At 47.6% G+C, this 20316-nt stretch overlaps 1 protein-coding gene and 1 non-coding gene across 13 annotated transcripts in view; both read right to left on the bottom strand.

Moving 5' to 3' along the window:
• Nucleotides 1–5946: 5946 nt before the first annotated feature.
• On the bottom strand, nucleotides 5947–6018 carry TRNAT-CGU (transfer RNA threonine (anticodon CGU)). Its single transcript has one exon. It is a non-coding gene; the product is annotated as a tRNA-Thr (tRNA).
• Nucleotides 6019–12081: 6063 nt separating this feature from the next.
• RAB11FIP4 (RAB11 family interacting protein 4) overlaps nucleotides 12082–20316 on the bottom strand; it is a 132196-nt gene continuing 123961 nt past the window's right edge. For 6 of the 12 annotated variants that reach the window (XM_087750659.1, XM_087750657.1, XM_087750663.1 and 3 more), the window contains one exon: nucleotides 12082–20198. In XM_087750659.1, the coding sequence (XP_087606785.1) occupies nucleotides 20082–20198 (117 nt within the window). In that variant the 3' untranslated portion in view covers nucleotides 12082–20081. The remainder of the gene's footprint in view (nucleotides 20199–20316) is intronic. The other 6 variants (XR_015703200.1, XR_015703197.1, XR_015703201.1 and 3 more) reach the window with 6 other exon arrangements.

Here is a 20316-nt window from a genome sequence, read left to right on the forward strand (position 1 = left end):
CCGCTGCTGTTAGTACAGGGGCAGGTTTGACCCATGTCTTTCAGGTAGCAGCAAACAGTACAAACGTTAAGGGCAAAGGAGTTTCACAGAATCACAGAATGGTTGAGGTTGGAAGGGACCTCTGGAGGTCATCTGGTCCACCCCCTGCTCAAGCAGAGTCACCTAAAGAAGGCTGCCCAGGACTGCGTCCAGATGGCTTTTGAATATCTCCAAGGATGGAGACTCCACAACCTCCATGTGCAACCTCTTCCCGTGCTCGGTCACCCTCACTTGAAAAAGTGTTTCCTGATGTTCAGACGGAACCTCCTGTGTTTCAGTTGGTGCCCTTTGCCTCTTGTCCTGTTTGGGGTTGATGGTTTTTGCACTGCGGACATGATGTCTCAGGCTGGACTCTAAAGCCTGGCTTTGTCACCATAATCACCAGGCCAGTGGAGCTGTATTGTGCTGAAAGCAAAGGAAATTACTCTCCATAACATGAGATTCATATGAGGACTAATAGTTCAGAAGCTGTATTAATCCAACATCTGACTCTGCTCCCATGGCACTGCATTTACAAACATAATTTCATCAGCTCCAATGTAATTTTTTTTCAATGTACAGCAAGGTCATAATAAAAGCTATACTCATGTTACTGCCCTTCATCCTGCAACAGCTTGCTTACTGCAGTAAGCTTCACTTAGTGGTAAATGCAAGAGGGTACTCACACGGATAAGGAGAAGCCCCGTGCACAAACCTTCCAGGCCTGGGCTCTGAGCCTCTTTCTTTCATGCAGTTTACAGTCAGAAACACGAATAAGCACCTGAGAGAGAAAGAGGGAGAGGAGCAGGGCTTCTGTGACCAGCAGGCCCCGTGCTGCTGAGGTTAAACTGACTGTGGAGGAGCTGAGATTAGAAATCTCCCATCCATCCCTCTTGCTCCTCCTCCCCTGCATAATTGCAGTTCATTTCAGACACTGCCTGGAGTGTCAGCTGGCATCTCCTGGGATTCACAGAAGTGGTTGCTGCCATTCAGCACCACTTTTTCCATTTAAATTCTGTTTTCACAGGTTCCCTTAGGAAACCAAGGCACCGAGCACTGCTCCACATTATGCCAGCACGGCAGCAAGGACTCCCACTCCCTCTCCTGGGTGCCCACAGAGCTCAGTCACGAAATCCCGCTGCCATCACTCATGACATTACACCTTGCTCTTAGGGGAGCAGCAGCAGCATGCGGGGCTGACCGCTTCATTCATCCTGGTCAGGGAGGCACACCTGGACCTTTCATTAGCATCAAATTATAGATGACAGTAGCACCCTCAGGACCGGACCTCTGTAAGAGTTGCTACTCCTGTACCAAAGCAAAAATACAACTGGAATCCTCACGGAGGATCTTCACAACTGCTCCGCACCTCATGTTTCTAGGGAAGGGGACACCAGTAACACTGCCCCTTGGACACAGAATGAGGAGACTCACTTTGCCTTTCCTACAGTTGCCATAAATGGAGTTCTCAGGCAAAAAAAAAAAAAAAATCTTATTTCGTACCTCACTGTCATTTTTTAAATTATTGACTACTGCAGCATTCAATGGATTACTATTCGCAAACACGTACCTGCTCCTCCAGCAGAACAAATCGAGTAATTTCTGTTTCTGCTTGAGCCTTCGGCATGCAGACAAAAACATTTTTTATTCATCAGTGGTAAAAGGCTACAGCCATTTGACTTTAAACACAGACATGCTTCTGGGCTCTCTTCCAGGAAGTCTGTGTCACCCAGGCTTTAGATCGATATGTTTGTCTGCAAAGTCACCCTTTTGATCTGTAATTTTTCATTTTGACACAAGAAATGCCTTTTGGTCAAACTTCAGCAGTCCATTAAATTCCAGGCATAATGGAAATGGGAATCACATTGCAGTAGCCATGTGAAGATTTCCACAGTTTGGGGTTTGTTTACTCATGGGTTAATTTACTCAGCCATATATTTGAGATTCAGACAACACTGCAAATACTGTTCTCCTGCCTCATCTAAGATCACTGCCTTCCCCCGACTCGTTTGTTGGTGGTCTCACGGGCAGTCACAGGTTTATAAAATACTTTGTACATTTAGTTGTCTAATCTGCAGGAAACGCTGTCCCCGTTCCGTACTGCAGACGCTGAGCATCCTCCCAGCTTGGCCCTGTCGTTTGCCGCGTACAAAGGCAGGGCCCAGCCGCCGGGACAGGCTCTCGCCAGCCCACGGCCCAGCTGGCTCACGCAGCCTGGTCACCCCTGGCACACCACGCGCTGTTTGCACAACTCGGCACATGTATTTTCTTTCGAAGTTCAAGGTTTCAGGGCTTGGGTTTGGGGGTTTTTTTCCTCCTTTAAAAAAAAAAAAAACAAAACAAAAACACCCCATGTGTCAGCTGTCCCATAGAGGGACACCCCAAAAAGCACGAGAGCTAGAAAGACAATCCAACACTTCATTAGCGGGACAAGCGGGTCTGAACAGCCTTTGGGCCAGTCCCCCTGCCCGGCTCCATACAGCAAGGTCTGAGCAAGGCTTTTGAATGATCTCACTACTATTTCTGAACCAGACACACAGCTCCTCCTGTGTTGCTACCACATGGGTTTTCAGTTGCTGAAGTTTGACCCTAGGGAGGACGCGACAGACACTCAGGGGAGTTGCAAAGCGCTGAAAATGTTATTATAATCCAAACAAAGAACATTATGCTTTTAGTCCCCATTCATCTATTACCTTTCAAAACCGAATGTTTTCTGTCAGCCTCTCAAAAATACATATAATACACAATTCAGAAATACCGCTGTTATAATTGGTTCATTTTTACACTTATTTTAAAAGGGTCATGAAGATGTCTGGATTCTGAATAACTGGTTTGTCAAACCAGAAAGGTCAGGAAATTCTGTATCTGAATATGGCCAAGATTTTCAGCAGTAACACATCTTTTAAGTATATTAATTGTAATGTGTTTTTATTAGGTAATTAAAAGGGGCCTCATTTTAATCCTCATTTAATAACTCCTTATTTAATAGAGGTGTTATATTCAGAGGGAGGCTGCTCAGTATTTCCTGGAATAAAATCAAAGATCTTAAAGCAACTCAAGTGGGGCACCTAAAAATTTTTATGTTTTTGGTCAGGACTTGTGTCCAAAATAAACATCTCTCCTTCACCCACCAGAAAAACCCAAACCAAAACCATCTCCAGCACAGCTATGATCAGATCATAAGCATCTTGATTAAAGCTCATTGGCACTTCAGGACTTTAGCTATTAAATTCAAGCTAAAATCAAATTTATTACCTGAGTGAGTAGGAAGAGGAGGCCAGGAATTTGGGAGGCCAGAGAACATGTGATCTGCCTCCACACAACCCTGCCGTGCCGGGAGCTCCCACAAAAAGCGAACGCGCAGAGACACCAAAGAGAGGGGAGTGAGGAGAACCAAAGGCCCCAGGGGTGCCCACACCAGCGAGCCGGGAGGGGAGGGAGCAGCAGGATCAGCTCTGCCTAGATGTGGTGAGCAGGATGTTTTATACGGATTTTATTTTTAGGCTGGACTTTGCTCACACACAGGGTCAGCTGACAAAGTCTTGTTAGCTTGAGCGGCTCTCTGCTAATTTACATCAGTTGGGGTCTAGCTGTTGATTTCCAGCTTTGTTAGCAAACCATGCGGTGCTCCCTCCCCAAGTCAGGCGGGCCAAGCACAGCACACGCGCCAGGTGACAGAGACATGCGTGGGGCCCGACTTCCACACCCCGAGCTCCTGCTGCAAGAGTTCTCTCCGTTATCTGAAGTAATGCGCAGCCTCCCCTCTTGCCTGAGCCAGGGCGGTGGGTGGTTTGTCTCCGGGAGGCTCAGCACAGCATCTTGCCCTGGTGTAAACTTTACACGTGAGCCTGGAGGCACAGCTCCATTCCTTCTAATAAGTCAACCAGAACTTTTCAGAGGTGACAAACTGCTCCGCAAGCTTCACCTGTTCAAACGTGGCATTTATAGCAAAGCATCCACCCGTTCTTTTCTGCACAGGAACACCTCCTTGTCTCTCTGGACTTTCTTGACTACTACAACCAGCATATTATTTTTCAGTCATACTTTGGGGGTGAGCAGGGGCCTGTGTTGCACACCAGGACTCTGCTGTGCTGAGCAAAACCAACAGCCCTAAAAAGATGGTCCTGAAGACTGGAGAAAAATACCTGTACCCTGGGATCAGTGTGTCTGTGAAGAGCCGGGGAGCCTTGAAGACAACAATGTGAGCAGGATGGCACACAGAGAACCACACGTTACTGAACAGAAAGGATCTGGGCAGGTGAGCTTGTTCCAAGAGTGAAGATGCACAACAGCAGTCCCAGCACAGAGCTTTCCTATGGGCCCCTCCACGAGGAGCTGGGCAAAGAGCCTGCGAAGGACCTTCCTCACAAGACAATTCCGGGAGTCAGAAGCGAATATTCCAGTTCTGCAGAGACTGAAGTTGAGCAACTGGTAAGCTGCCTGGATGTGTTATGGCCACAGAAAACAGCAATGCTAGAGCTTTATTGAAATACCTGGCTCTTAGTCCTGGATTCGTGACACACGTTTGGGCAAGACTCGGCTGCTCAAGTTTACAGGATGGCAAGCCTGTTTCAGGGAGGACCTCGGTTTCACAATTGGTTTCAGCCAGAAACAAACCCACAGAATTCTGAAATTCTCTGCAAAAGCTGCAAGATGGCTTTTGAATCATTAGAAACGTTTTGGTTTGACATTCTGATGCGAGATGCTGTAGAATTAAAAAAAAAAAAAAAAAGTCAAAAGAGGGTGTTTCAAAGCTGGAACTTTCATCCTCAAAAGCCTCCAACAAAGCTGACAGGATTTTGACAGCGCTGCATTTTCCAAGTAAAATGGTGTCTACGTTTTTCTAAACAAGTTCTAAACTGCATTTCCTCTTTTTATATCAAAATGTACTACGGCTTTTTTTGTGGCTTGTTAATAACATACTGTACCATCATTTTGTACAAACCTACCCAAAAACCTTATGCACACACACTTCCAATACCTATTGAGAAAGACGAACAGCCTCCTACCCGATCAGTCCTAGGCTACGTGTGGCGCATTAAACAGCAAAAAACAGCTTTTTCTAAGCATCAAAGGAAGCAGCTAGTTTTTTGGAAGAGGCTCCTCAGCTCTTCCCAGATACGTGGCTATTGTGATTTTGCAGTGAAATGAAATATTCTTTACATATTTTAAGCTGTCTGAAAGCAGCAATAATCAAAGTGATGTTACGCAGAGCCAGCAGAAATGCCCTTGCACATGTGTAAAGCTTTGCTCAGCTTTATGTATTAAGAACCAAGCCATGAAGGTCAGTTCTGGTGTAAACGGTAAAACTGCACTAAGCTTTTCACAGCTGTGTTTGTTTATCCCAGGATTCGGCCTCCCTCTACCATTTCAGGACTCTATATGTGGGAATTACATCAAAACCAGCACCTATAGAGAAATTTAACAGCAAGAGGGATTGATTCATCACTTCCAAGCTCACCAACCGCTTCCTTCACAGCAATGCAGTGTAAACATCAGTTTTATTTTAACTATGATTCATTGCATTCGAGACAACTGTCCTGAAGCAAACCCGCAGAGCAATCCCTCCCGCACGGGTGGTTTCCGTGCTCCCGTAGTGCAGCTGCGGGGCACAGCAGAGCACTTCCACACCGCGGCAGAGGCTCCCGAGGAGGCCCCGGGCTCTGCCCCTGACGGACCGGCACTGATGGCACCCGTGGGCTCACCACCGGCTCCGCGGCAGAGGCCCGTGGGGATCGCGGCCACCCCACCGGGTGCACGGCCCCCCACGGGGTCTGCGGCCGCGCTCCCCGGGCTCCGCAGCTTCCCCGCCGCGGGGCTCCCCGGGCACAGCCAGGACCCGCAGCCGAAAGCAAAAAGCGGCCGCAAACGAGGCGGCGCCCGCGGCCTCCCCGCGGCGGGGCTGCCAGCGCACCGCGCTGCCTCGGCAGGCACGGACGGGGTTCGAACCCGCGATCTTCGGTTTACGAGACCGACGCCTTACCACTTGGCCACCGCGCCTGACGGGCTAGCAGCTCCCCCGCGCCGCCAGTGGAAGCCGGCGAGCGGCCGCGCCCGGCCGCCCGCCCCGAGGATCTGCCGGAGGCGGGACGGGACGGGACGGGACGGGACGGGACGGGACGGGACGGGACCGCCGAGCCCCGCCGAGGCGAGGAGAGGCCGCGGCAGGGCGGGACGGCGCAGGGCCGCCCGCCGCTGCGGGGGGCGGCGGTTCCTGCCGGCACGTGGGGGCGCTGGGCGGCGCCGGGGCAGCCGCGGGGCGGGAACGGGCGGCGCCGGCCCCGCGGAACCGCCCGGGACGGGAGCACCGGCGCGTCGTGCCCCAGCGCGTCCCCCGTCGGCTGCCGGGGGTCGGTGGCCGGGCCCCGCCCCGCCTGCAGGGCTCCGCTGTGCCCCGGCCCCTTCTCGCTGCAGCGGGAGGCCTCGGAGGCCCTGTCCCGCTGCCGCCACCCGCGCCGTGCTCCCGCCGCCGCCCCGCCCCGTCGGGTCTCCGCAGCAGCACCGCGGGGGCAGCCCGGTTGCTCAAAAAAGACCATGATCGGTGAACGTTTGTTTTTCTTTCTCCTGATTAACAACTCCTGATGTTTCCCACGACAGAGTAAAGCCATGCATCCCTACAGAAACGCTGGGAGTTGCCTAAGGAAACAAACAGTAGCTGTTCTGTATGAAAAAAGTCTGCCGCTAAGCTCACAGAATCCTAGAACGGTTTAGGTTGGAAAAGACTTTTAAGATCATCAAGTCCAACCGCTAACCCAGCACTGCCAAGGCCACCACTAACCCATGGCCCTAAGCACCACATCTCAACGGCTTTTAAATACCCCCAGGGATGGGGACTCAGCCCCTGCCCTGGGCAGCCTGTTCCAATACTTGACAACCCTTTTGGTGAAGAAATTTTTCCTAATATCCAACCCAAACCTGCCCTGGCGCAGCCTGAGGCCGTTCCCTCTCTGTCCCATCGCTTGTTCCTGGGGAGAAGAGACCGACCCCCCCCGGCTCCAGCCTCCTTTCAGGCAGTTGCAGAGAGCGATGAGGGCTCCCCTCAGCCTCCTCTTCTCCAGGCTGAGCCCCCCCAGCTCCCCCAGCCGCTCCTCCCCAGCCCTGTGCTCCGGACCCTGCCCCAGCTGACACATTCAGCCCTGTTGCTTTCCAGTGTCTGGCACCTGCTAATGAGAGAGTGTGCTGGTCCCATCTCCCAGTTTCGGGGGGAGGGAGGCTTCCCCCCACCGTGCAGCACCGTCCCGCGGTGGGACACAGCCGCCCCTCGCAAGGCCCAGCACACCGGGACTGGGCTGGGGCTCTCCCGCACGGCACAGCTCCTGCTCTGCCATTGCCGCAGCACGCTGCCTCCCGTCGCTCTCTCTGTGCCGGGCAACAGCGTTTCCACCCCTTCCCTTGGGACAATATCAGGCAATCTAACATGGTTTTGTGTCAGGAAATGTTTCCTGATATTCACACTGAATTTTCACATTTCACTCCAATCCCATTATCTTCTGTTTGCATAGTAAAGTCATAGTAGCATAAATCATAAATACAATACTACATTATTAATATTTCCTCCTTTGGGTTCCCAGCTACCAAATATTTAGCCTTATGGCTAATGCTTGGTTAAAACCCAAAAATGAATCAGCTTTCATTTTTATCACCACTAGCTGTAGGGCAGGAGGGAAGAATTTGAAGGATGTGGTTTTGAACCATTATGTAGCTTTGCATTGAAATTTCTCATTCTGGTTTCTAGTTTTCAACCATTGCTGGGTGGCAGAAAGGAATCTGGTATTTTTTGGCTTACATACTCCTCCTGAAAAACACAAACCAAACCAACCAACCAAAAAGAAAATAAAAAAATCCAAGCACCGCTAGAACCTACTACCAATCTGACATAATATAATCCCTTTTTTTACTTTATACCTATGAATTTGTAACGAGGCACCACTGTCTGTTTAATCAGATCCGAGTTACACAACCTTTATTGCAAGAATGCATACTGCATTTGCAGTGCGCTCCTTGCACAAATAAATAAAACACGCGAGGTCTGAACAGCTCCTTCCAAAGAGGAACAGTTGCTTTCCTAAGGGCAAGTCCCATTTTTCGGTGTTAATACAAATATTGTGCCAAATGTTTCCAAGCAGGTCTCCGATGCTAAGGCTTACTTTTTTGATGCTACAATCGCTTGGGAAGGCCGCACCCCAGCGACACCGAGGGTGACTGAGCCGAGCACAGCTCGGGTGGCAGGAGACGCCGGGGCTGCAGAACTCGCGGCTGGTTTTCGGCCACGTCCTGCGCCCTCCGCAGCCCCGGACTTCGCCTTTCAGGCGGCCGGTGTTGAACCACATCCCTCCCTCCGCGCCGGGCAGCCCCGGCAGCGCTCCCCGTCCCTCCCTCCCCGCCTCCTTCCCCCGGCAGCGGCCATGCGAAGAGCCCGGCCGTCCTCTGCTGGGGGAAAGCTCCACTGCACCCACCCCAGGTGGGGCCGCAGCGCCGCGCCTTGAACCCACGCTGTACTTCGCCGGAGGAAAGCAAACTCCTCTGCTCCCGCTTTTCTCCAGGGCAGTTCCCCCCCGGAATCATCGCTTTGCACGGCCAGAGCTCGGCTGCTTAGCCCAGGCTGTGACCGAAGAGGCTACGGGACCGGCTGGGTCGGGGGTGATTTCTCTGCCACACGGGACAAGTGCTCGGGCAGACCGGAGAAGACTGAAGGGCTGCGAGCAGCCCTGCCCGGTGACCATTCAGGTTTTAAATAAAAGCCGGAGCACATCAAGAAGAACCACACAGTGGCCAAGAGAGACAGCGTTTCATAAAACACAACCTACGATTTGCTTGGAGCACAGTACAACTGGGAAAGAGTGGGTGCAACCTTCAGCGGCCAAGTTCCATCTCCCTCGTTGGGTGCCACAGCCCAGCTCTTCCGTCTTGCTTTTCAGACGCAGTCTGTACTCTGAGTTGTAAGCCTTACGTTATGTGCTATTGCATCAAAATATGAACTACCCTGTCTGTTGGCGAGCTAAGGCACAAAGATCTGTGTGAGGGAATGAGGGTTTAAGCACTGCGTCAGAAGACATGCTTACACATTGTCACCGCAAAGTTGTTTTAAAATCACCGTTAACCCAAATAGTTATGGTCATACACCTGGGACAACCTTCAATTTACTAGTCATATGCTCTAGCCCCTTTTTTGCATCCAAAAAGCAGCTGGCTCCAAGGACAAAACTTACCCCAAGCTATGCAAGCTAGGAGAGTCCCTGCTGCATTACATGGGTCAAGAGACATTTGGAGTGACACATCCCGGACTCCTGTCTGCTATCAGAGATAAGGGAAAACGTTGTAACATGAGCCAGCAAGAAGAGCAAACAGAGGAAGGGAAAGCATCAAAGTCCCAGCTTTGAGACAGCTATGTTGAACAAAACATATCTGCCAAGACAACATGAAGAGACCAGAGCCCGCTGCCAGACTACAGGAGCTGGCGGGTGTACTCCCTCGGTGCTCACATGAGGTGTCGTTCCTCTGTGTAACGGCTCTCCTTGCCCCCATCCAAGTTTTCAGGAGTCAGAACTCCTGCAATCTATTTCCTGCTCTGCTACTGCCTCATTTAACCTCCGTCTGGCTTCAAACCCTCTTTCCCTTCTCCCTTCCCCCCAGAAAGATAAGAGCAAGATAACGATCACCTCCCAGGGAGTTCTGAGCTTTAATTCCTGGTTGCAAAATGACCCAAGGGTCTCGGCTCTCCCCAGCCCAGTAAGAACAGCATCATTTGTTAGAAACTATTACAGACTTTGTGATATATAGTGTTGATGTATTCCTATCCCCAGAGTAACAGGTGATTTACTTTCCCAGTGTGTCTTTCTTGTGTGCCAGTGAGTAATTCATCTGGAAGTAGGTCAGTAGTACATCACGTTAGTCTGACCTGCTGAGATTTGGGAACAAAACTGCTCCGTGTCTCTCTGGTGAAGTGGTTTAGCATACACAGCGGGGAGTTTTCTTTGAGCCTGCTGTTATAAATCTGAATATCCACCATCTCATTGTCGTGAGGAACCTGGGAATGGGGAAGTCTGAGAAGGTAACAGGCAGGTAAGTTGCTCCATGGATTATTCATACACTGTCTTTGCTCTGATTCCCCAAATATCTGTAGCCACTGGGAGAAAAGCTGCCCAGCAACTACATGGGATGATATTGTAAAAGACATATACCAGATTTAGAAACTACTGTCAGCCAAATCAAAGCAGTTTGCACACTATGATCACTTGAAGATCATCAAAATGCTTTTTAAAGGAAAACATTTGCCCTGCAAGGCTTGAACTGATCAGTGAAGTCTCTTCAAAATTCCCTTTCCCCCTCTCTGAGCTCAGCTGGAGGCAGAGAGCTACAACATTAGACTCCCCTTCAGATTTTAAATAACACACCACAGGCCTGGTTCTCTGGCCTTACACCCTTCACCATCATTCACACAGATGCAAAACAGTCACATTTTTTTACATCAAGGGCACAGGTGACACCTGATGAAGAAGCAGGCTGGGGGTGGGAGCAGTAGGTTTTCAGGAGGCAAACTTTAAACCTGCTCAACCCCGCCGTGGAAGCACAGCTGTGAGCCATCCGTACCCTGCGGCCGTGTCAGCGTGGGCTTTGCTGGCATTTCCAGGCTAACTCCGATGGTTTCCCTCTGACACGCTGCCAGGCAGGGAGGACGGGGCAGCGAGCTGCACAGCACTGCTTGAGGAGATGCTTCACCCCAGGTGTCTCCCCAGCACACCACAGAAAGGCCCCAGTTTCCCCAGTAAGAAGCACCCAGCACCTCTGTGGGCTGACTGCGGCTGCCCCTCTATCAGCAGCGTTTTCCCAAACTAATGGACCCCTCTTTTCTGTAATGGTGCCGACAGACACCAGCCCTGGGGCCAGCTGCCCCCGAGGTGACCACGCCTGAGGCGCCCTCCTCTCACTCCACACAGACTCTTGCAAAAAGTAGCCTTGAACCTAAACAGCTAGTCACTTACTAGGTTATTTTTTTACTCTAGCAGTTAAAATAAAGACCGGAGAAGAGGCCCGCGGGTCTGGCAGCTCAAACAGGAGAAGATAAAAAAAAAATTACCTCAGAGCGTTGGTCGAGGGGGCCCCGCAGACACTGGTGTGTCCTCCGCCTTCCCGCCTCACGCAGAGCCTGTTTTGCTGGGGATGGCGACTTGGTGAGTCCTGGCCCGAGCCTGCACCGGACCGAGGGTCTCCTTTTCTCCCCGCTGCCTCCAGACACTGCACCGGCGATGGGCCTCAGCTGCCAGCCGCTGCCCGAGGCTTCCCACCGCCGCCCTGGCCACTGGCGGACAGACTTTACTGTGCTGCTCCTGGGAGGGCTCATCCAAGCACCTGGGAGCCGCAGCTGGGGGCTTGGCCATGGGCAGGCTGCTGCTGGGCCACCCGTGGCAGAGCTTTCCCTCAGGCCTCTCCCCAGCACAGGCGAGCAGGGGGAAAGCCGTTGCCTTTAGTTTAGCTGTGAACCTCCTCTCCGCAGTGCCCCGTGGGCATGCCCGGGGGGGTCAGTGCTGGCCACGCAAGGTCAGACTGTGCACCAGCACCAGACCCCCCCAGGACGCGGCTTCAGGCTGCGCCCTCCCCACAGCAGCTCGCTGCTCCCCAGGAACGGGGTCAGAGCACACGCTCATTAGCCACACGGGTCAGTAAATAATTATATTTAAGTCAGATTAAAAAGCTGGCTCCAACTCCTGCAAACAGCTCACAGCTGGAGCTCCCATCAGTTGAGAAGGGGAGCGCTGTGGGTGGAGAGATTAATGGGTCGGTCCCACGAAGCTTCGGCATTATGTATCCCACAAAGCTCTTGGAAATTTAACATAGTTGTGGCTGTCAGATAAGGCACGTACTGAGACAAACTCGTTCCCTAGTGACATCTGTGTAACTTGGCCAAAGCTAATGAAGTTGGCATTTGGGCAGGTGAGAGCAGAACTGTGCAATCCTCCGTTAAATTAAGTACAGAAATAGAGGTGGGTCTGCACTGCGTGTGCCAGGGAGCCAGGGTAAGGAGGGACACTGAATCAGTCACCCATGACAGACAACTTTTTAGTCATGCAGGGAAAGCAAATAATTTATTTACATATCTGACTGTACATTACAGCTATCTGAAAGGATCCACATTAGCAAGGACAGCTTTATTGTCCCCAGAAAGTATTTCAAGAAAATACAGAGAAATAGTGTAATGGCACATTGCAACAGTACTGACATCACTTCACTTGTGCTGTAAATCACAGAACGAGATTAAAAATAGCCATATGCCACTTTTGCTGACTGCTTTTTCGGGGTTTTTCCAGTAACAATGGAGCGAGTGGACTTTGCTCATTTTCATACCAAGCAGCCTTTGAAGTAAAAAATAAAACCACCTCCTTGCTTCTAAGGCAGCTTTATGATCTGTCAAGTGGGTGCCAAATCCAGTTAAAAAAAATTCTGCTCCATGAGGACGGAACATATTATTTTATAGATCAAAACTTTGTGTTTTGGGAGATTTAGGGGATATTGACGATTTCTTCCTTGTGACTTACCACAGTTTATTATCTCACTGTGTTCAGGGGCTGGTGAGTGGGGTATTGATAAACCACAAGGTGTGAGAGAGGGAACAGTTCAAGCATCTCACCAGATGAGGGGGTCAACACTCAAGAAACGAAAGCACCAGCTCAAGAAGAAGTTGGTGGGAGGGAAGGACACTTCTAGGACCAGACCCCTGGTTGCCAGCGTTACAGATGGCCCAGTCTCACAGTGCACCTCTTTAGCTTCCCAAATGCTGCAGGAGAGTGCTGTGCTACAAACCCCAAGGGAAGGAGCTGATTCTGCAGTTGCCAAAATGTGAAAAGCAAGACACTCCATTTCTCACATCTGCAAGAGGAAGATCTCCAGTCACACAGACCCAGGGTCTGTCCTTAGGAAAAGCTGCCACAGAAGCCAGGGAGGGAACAGAAGAAAGTAATCTAAAACATTTTACCCTCTCTAAGAAGGAGAGTCTATGAATTGGTAATGCTATTTCTCTTTCCATTTCAATGGGCAAAGTAAATCACTTGCCCACTCCCACAAAAATAATCCTGGAACTGAAGTTAACCTGAAACGGGCAACGTGTTCAAATGAGATTTTGGTCTGACGTCCATTTCAAGTATAAAAAGAAGCAAATTGGCTTTAGTGTGAATAAAAACTATAATCACCAAGTCAGGACCGTAACATTTAGTTAGGCGTTTTATTATTTTGAATTAACTGAAACCAACAAGTGGATAGAATTGGTCTCATAACGATACTAGAACAATAAATATGGGGAGTGTATGCGTGACATTGCCTTACAAAAGAGACCAGCCATCTGACACAACATTTTTAAAAGAAGACAGAGAACTGCTAATTATGTTAAATTTCATTTGCTACATAATTTAGACCATGACGTAGTGCTTCTAAAAAAACCTGTACAAAATGAGTATTTTTTACATCTCAGAGGCACATGAATACAAATCTGATCTATTTTATATATACACATGTACATTACATGAAAACCAGAGATGAAGATCAAATGAAAAAAGTGTATTTAAAAAGTGCCCAAAACAGGAGATAAAACGTGAAAGTAAGATGTATCCTCACAATAGAGAAGTAAAAGGCACAAGTACTAAAATATGTAACCATGCAAAAAATGTAAGTACAGTCTGTGCAACAAAGCAAAACAAATGGCTCCCACAACCGATTTTACAGTAATTCTCAAAATACCTCAGTATTGAAACATACCGTCAGTGCAACATATACTGCCCTGCAGCGTACTAAAGTGTTTACGTGATATGAAATTCTTGGTTCCCTTTCTGACTTCCCTTCTCCAAAGCCAGAATAATTTAGCTATGGATAAGGTATCAAATAAAACGGGGCTGATGTTGGGTAGTGTAGGAAGATCACTGCTCCAACAGCCTGGGGGGAAGAGTAACTGCAGCCCTTCTGCACCCCTTACCGTCTGCGTACTGAACGTGTGTCTGCCAGAACAATCACCTCTGTGCCTTTCGGCGGGACACAACGGGCTTTACGGGGGTTTGACAGGGTGAATGTCACTCTGCTGAGAACAGTGATGCGAAAGCTGGCAGCTCAGATGTCACAGTCGCACCACTAACACCTCCTACATAAAAAAGAAATACAGATTGTAGGGGTAGGTGTCCAAACTACACCAAAGAAGTCCGTGTTTGTTAATACATGTTTTCGTTAGGTTTAAAGTTCAAGTAAAAAGTAATCTCTCTCTAATTATGTCTTTGAATAGGTACTACTCTCACAGTTGAACAGAACTTTGAGACTTAGGACAGTAAGCAAAAAAAAAAAAAAAAAAAAGAAGTTGTTTAAGGAACACAATGTAGCTGGCTCCGCACTGTGACAAACCACGGTACAGTGACCCTAGCTGCAGATGTTTCTGTCTTAATGGGCTGCTGTCACTGTCTCTAAGGTATGCTTGCTAGGCTAAGGCAGCAGGGCTGTGCCTTGCAAACAGAGTGTACGAGTACAGCATGCAAGTGGATAGCTATTCAGAATCAAGGCAAAACTTGCGGGGACGTCCCAATGATGCCTTACCTGGATGGACTTCAGGCTTATTCACCCTACATGCTTGCGTATCATGAGAATCAGCTACAACATTTTGTCGTGTAGATAGGACACAACTTGTCTTCAGGACCACACAAAAGGCATGGACAGGACTGGCCTGATATAAAGCCAGGGATAAAATCCTTTGTCTCAGTAGGTAAAGCCATTCTGAAGCCAAGAATATTGTGTTTGTCCCTCCCATCTGCTTAAAGTGGCTGCTCCAAGGCACACAGACACTCTGACAGTGGGCACAGTGGCTGGGGACAAGACCAAGAGTGTAAATGTCAACAGACGATATATTGGGGAAGAATCCCGCAAAGAAACAACTCTCTTGCACATCAGAGCAGTTCCCAGTGCATTATGCAGGATGACAGGATTCAGACCAAACACCTACTGCAATCCTTATCAAACTCTAAAGGCACACGCAGAGTTTCATTAAATAAGAAACCCACACATGCCACATGCTTCAACAGCAAACTGCTCCCAGGATCAATACTTTGGATTGAAAAACACTGAGAAAACAACCCCAAAGATGCTGCAAAGGAACAAAACGCCAGCAACTGTTGAACTATATCCTTTCAAATCAGTTGTGTTACATCACCTGTCATGCCTTCTTGACAATGTTCCTTGAGTAACAAATGACATAACAAGAATAGGAGCATTGCTATTTACACCAGAACCAGTCCAGGAACTGCTCAGTTAAAGTTTGAGTCAGTTTTTACTCAAATCAATGTAAGTCAAGCCACTGATTTGGCAAGCGTTTGATCAGCTGCTACTTCCTTCCTTCCTTCCTTGGAAAAAATCCCTCAGAGCACAACATACAGTATTTGTTTTAAGAGAACACCGCTGTATATTCACTGTCATTAAAGAAGAAAAAAAGTATTCATGTGTTTGTAAATTCTAGCTCTTCGATTCATCACATGTCATTAGCACTATGATGCAGAGACCGCTGAACAGTGGCTGATGTAGCAGGCCGCAACGTATGTTTATGTATCGGCTTCCAAGCCTTCAATTCCTAACCAAATTAGGGAGCCTAAACACTGTAGGCCAAGATCCTCCCTGGAGAGTAATGCAGTTCTACCGAAGTAAATGGCGCTTTGCTGCATTCAGACAGCAAAATCTTTGTTGATACAGATATCTTTGAGAATTAATGACGCTGTGTTCAACTCCCTGCAGAGCTGGCTGAGAAACATCAGAATTTCTCTCAAGACCATAGAAGGAAAGTTGACAGCAAAAGTGTATTGGATTTTTTTTTTTTTTTGAGACTTGCTACAAATTTGCGTATTAAAAACTCCTTAAAAATAGCTGGGATGGTTACAGTTTGCCACTGTTGCACTTCAAAACATGACAAATCCTCAAACAGCTTGAGTCTTTAATAGAAGTTATTCAAAAAGGTGAAAAATACTCTTTTGATGTCAAGATAGTTTTGAATCAGCATCACACTCCAAAACCAGAACTAGGCAGCAGCTGAAGACTGATGTCTGGAGGGAAGCAGCCAATATCAGAAAAGTCTCGAGAGACTACATTTCAGGTACTCTTAAGTGCAAGTTTTGAAAGAGGTATTTTTTCCAGAGTGGCTTGTGTGGGGGATTAGCCTGATGAAGGACAGCTTCTAGCCAGAAGCAAGTAATTTTTTTCACTGTACAAAAATACCTGCAGTGGTTTGCAACTGGTTTGACCAGTCACTTAGCTTTTCAGAATCTACAGCAGAATGAACTAAGGAGCAGATCAAGATACAGTACCTTGGATTGCGTTTGCATCCCCGAGGGTTAAACAAGAAGCGCAGTTGCGACACAAGAATGGTTACTGCATGTGAGAATTGCTAGAATGAGATGATACCACATCGCTGTGTTTGATTTACCCAGGGAAGTGAAGCCATTGTTCCACTAACAGTAACACTGACACAGAGGCAGACTGTACTTCCCCAGCTGGCCTGTGAGCACAAAGGAAGCCCACAGTAAAGAAATAAGACATTTATCAGAGAACAGACACTGAAACCGGTGTCTCCCTATCTCCCATATCTCCTGTCTGTTCTGCCAATGTGTCTGCCTGGCACGTGATCAAAATAGGCACTCTGCAATGTCGATATCAGATTACTCTTCTCCCTGCCCCAGTGACCCATCAAGTGATCCCTTATTTCCAAATTACCTGCATGTCATAAAACATGACGACTTCTTTTCTGGGATAGAAGAGTTCTCCAAGGCTTGGACTGCAAGACAAGTTGGTCTGTTATCTGTAGTTACTCAGTCTAAAAATTTCAATTGCTAGTTAGTATTTTTAGAAGTGGACACCTTAGAGGAAAATGTATCTGCCAGTGAAATGCCTCCCTCACCTCCAGCTCACATTATTTGTCAAGCATAGCAAGTGTCTGGATATGTAGTTGAATAATAACAGAAAGCAGTACCATGTCGAGGGCCCCACAGGAGCGGAAATATAACTCCTTTATGCGATAAAACAAAGCTACGAACACCACCAACATGGTGGTAAGACAACTCTTCAAATGCAGATACTGGAGCAAGGAAGAGCTTCTAAATGCTAAAGCAGCTGGGTACAGAGCTAAACAAGATGGCCTGCAAGTCTTTAGAAAATCCACTGCTAGGTACCCCTGGCTAGAGTGCCGCTTTCAGGATTTCAGCCAGATTTAGTGACTATTTGTCACTATTAGTGACTATTCACCTCTTACATATAGTTACCTGCACAAAAACTTGGTTATCTCTATGATCATGTCTTCCTCTGTTCACGTCCATAGGCTCTGTGGTCTCAGTGAAGTAAGCCAGGCGCTCTGCTTCCCAAGTGCTCAGCACAATTTTCAGTGAAATAGCCCTCAACATTTGCTGATGTTTGACCCAAATGGGAATGGGTTTTAGATTATTAAAATTCCAAAGCTGAGTCCAGTTTACATCAAAGTATTTAGGGGAAAGCATTCAGTTACCGGTCTGACCTGCAATAGCTTCACTCTTATTTACATGAGAGCAGGACAGAAGTGTAACTTACCAAACAAAAGTTAGCTCCAGTAGCAGGGCTGCTGTCTCACCCAGCCCTGCTCGTCACAGCAGGTTAGCAACAGCCACCTGACAATTTGAAACAGTTCTCTATGGCCTATAAAAAGAGCAAAGTCCTTGGCACAACCCACAAACAGCACCACGCAGAGGGAAATGCCATCGCTAAAGTGCAGGTGAAGAGTCCCGTAGGCAGGGAGCTGCAGGTAGCACCAAGCTGGCTTAACTGTTCCTCTCCTACCTTCTGGGTGGCACATCCAGAAGTAGCAGTGAGTGGGAAAGGTGCGTGCGCGAGGTGTCCATGGTGTTCCACCTGCTTCTCCACAAACAGAAGCTGCTGCAATTTAGCACAGAACATTTTACACCATCCCCAGGTGGCAAAGGAGTAGTCTTTAAATCCCTTCCTCCAGACTACCCTAGAGCCTCCGGACACCAGCGCTGAGACATCACTGTTGGAACAAGACTGTACCATTTCTCCCAGAGCACTGAAGTCCTGCAGACATCTTTGTGCGCTGGGATGTTGTGTCCCATAGTTATTCCTCCGGTCCCTTTTGCTGTCCAGTTACTTTACACCTGCCTAATGCAGATACATAGAAACAAACTGGATTTATTTTCTTGCCTTCAAGAAAGCCTGATTTCAGTACTTCCCCACCCTTTCCCATCACTCCAGTAACACATCACTGAAGGCAAGAGCACAGAGGTTGCAGAAAAATATATATATATATTTACATCTATAACTGAATACATGTTTTATGTATTCAAATTCAGGAAAAATGCATCACATATACACACCAAGATACATCAAGAGAATACTAGGGGCAAGACACTGCCAACAGCAAGAAATATACAGAAAAGCACAGTCATTGCTACTGTAACATTCTTCTGGGGAGCGTATTCAACAGAGGAAACATCTCTATGCATTGGGAAAAGCCAGATAACTTGGGCCCATTTTTCTGTGCCAGTTGGCGTGAATCAGAAGTGTGAAATTTTTACTTTAAAAAAAGTGCATGGAATAAAATCTTTTTTTTTTTTTTTTTTTCAGTATTCAACTATCCAAACAATTCCATAAGCTCCTTATATAAGCTACATTATCAATTAAAAAGGTCTTAGCCCTACAGTACACAAATCCAGCTCAGGAGAACACAGGCACATGCTGAAGTCCATTCCTGTTTAAGGCAGCATTCAAGCGTACACTCAACTTCAAAGCTTATGTTCTGTCCTGCTGACTTCTATGAGCGGCCACACTACATATTTGAAGTTAAGCACCTGCTCAACTGCTCACCTAAATCAGGATGTGTTCCCTATTCAGAGCTTTAGATATGCACGTGTGTACTCAGTCTGGATTGGCAACTTCTGCAAGACCAAGCTCCTTTTCTTTTTACTGCCCTGTAGGTACAAGTCACTCCACACCAGACTTCTCTCCACCACTGTGCTAGGACCCAGCCAGTCCTCTCCACAGCTTGCCCAGAAAATGTCAGTCTCAAAGGAGTGCAGCGTGTCTGGAGTGGGAAAGCAACTCAACACGTAATTTCAAGGGCTGCTTCTCCTCCCCCTGAAGCGGGCTATTTCATGCAATTTTTCCTTTTTTTTTTTTTTTTTTTTGTTCTGTTTCTTTTTTTGTAAGAAGTGGAATGTGTTCCTTCAGTGAAATCTTTAAAATTAAGGGTGAGGGGAAGGGGCAGGATCCCAGAATTCATCTTAATGGCCCATGATAAACCCCTGAAAATAGGGGAACAGATTTGAAGAGCTTCTTAGCCTCAATGCTACAGGGACCCTGGCATAAAAAAAATACACATGCAGACACACACTAAAGAGCAGGCTGGCTCAGAGCATCCCAAAGCAGGCTCCAAAGTGATCTTACACAAAAAGCACTTTGTGCTGACAGTGGCAAACAACTGGATGGTGATTTTTCACAAATAGCAACAATTCTGCAATATCTTTCTCTTTTTCCCCTTTTACTTTGTGTCTTTCCTTTTCCCCAAAGTTTGGGGTTTTTTTATCCTATGTGTGGTTTAAGCACTAAAACTAAATCAAATAGGAAATTACAGAGTCAGCACCAGTCAGGAACTGAACCTGGGTATGTGAATTGGTTTGTGGTACCCAAATTCCTGGAAGAACGAAAGAACAATTCTTGCTCCTAAAGTTAGGGCCACATCCATATGTTTCCATTGTCTTTTTTACCTTTACAACTAGAGGTAGAGTCATTTTGTCCAGTATCTAAAACAGCATGATCCAGTTATATTGTTATTACATTAATATACAGTATCCATCTTATCACAGGTATTGAAAGTGCATGGAAAAAGTCTAACCAAGCCAATTCAATGACAAATAACAGCGTACCAAACATCATATAAACACACCCGCGCACCCACACTCACACGTAGTGTATATATATATTTATAGATTAATTTACAGTATCAGAGTGTTGTTTAGATCCAGTGGCATGTGCAGAAATATCAGGCAGTTGCTGCTTCTCCTTCTCATATTCTCTTCAATTCTTTATTTCCAAGATAGATGGGTTGTGGTCTAGGATTGCCAAAATAATCTTGTCCATATACTGTCGCAATCTGTAATTTATCTCTTCCTGTTCTTTAAGGGCTTCCATGAGCTGAAACACAACATTTCAAAGTTAATCTTGAAATATTCTCGCTAGTTTACATAATAGCACAAAATTCAGACAGGTGAGAGACTAGCGCCCACTCAGAACCACCGATTCCCTTTTTGTG

This window comes from Nipponia nippon, unplaced genomic scaffold (assembly GCF_047370975.1).
Source record: "Nipponia nippon isolate SJK-2023a ecotype South Korea unplaced genomic scaffold, ASM4737097v1 scaffold_14, whole genome shotgun sequence".
NCBI lineage: Eukaryota > Metazoa > Chordata > Aves > Pelecaniformes > Threskiornithidae > Nipponia > Nipponia nippon.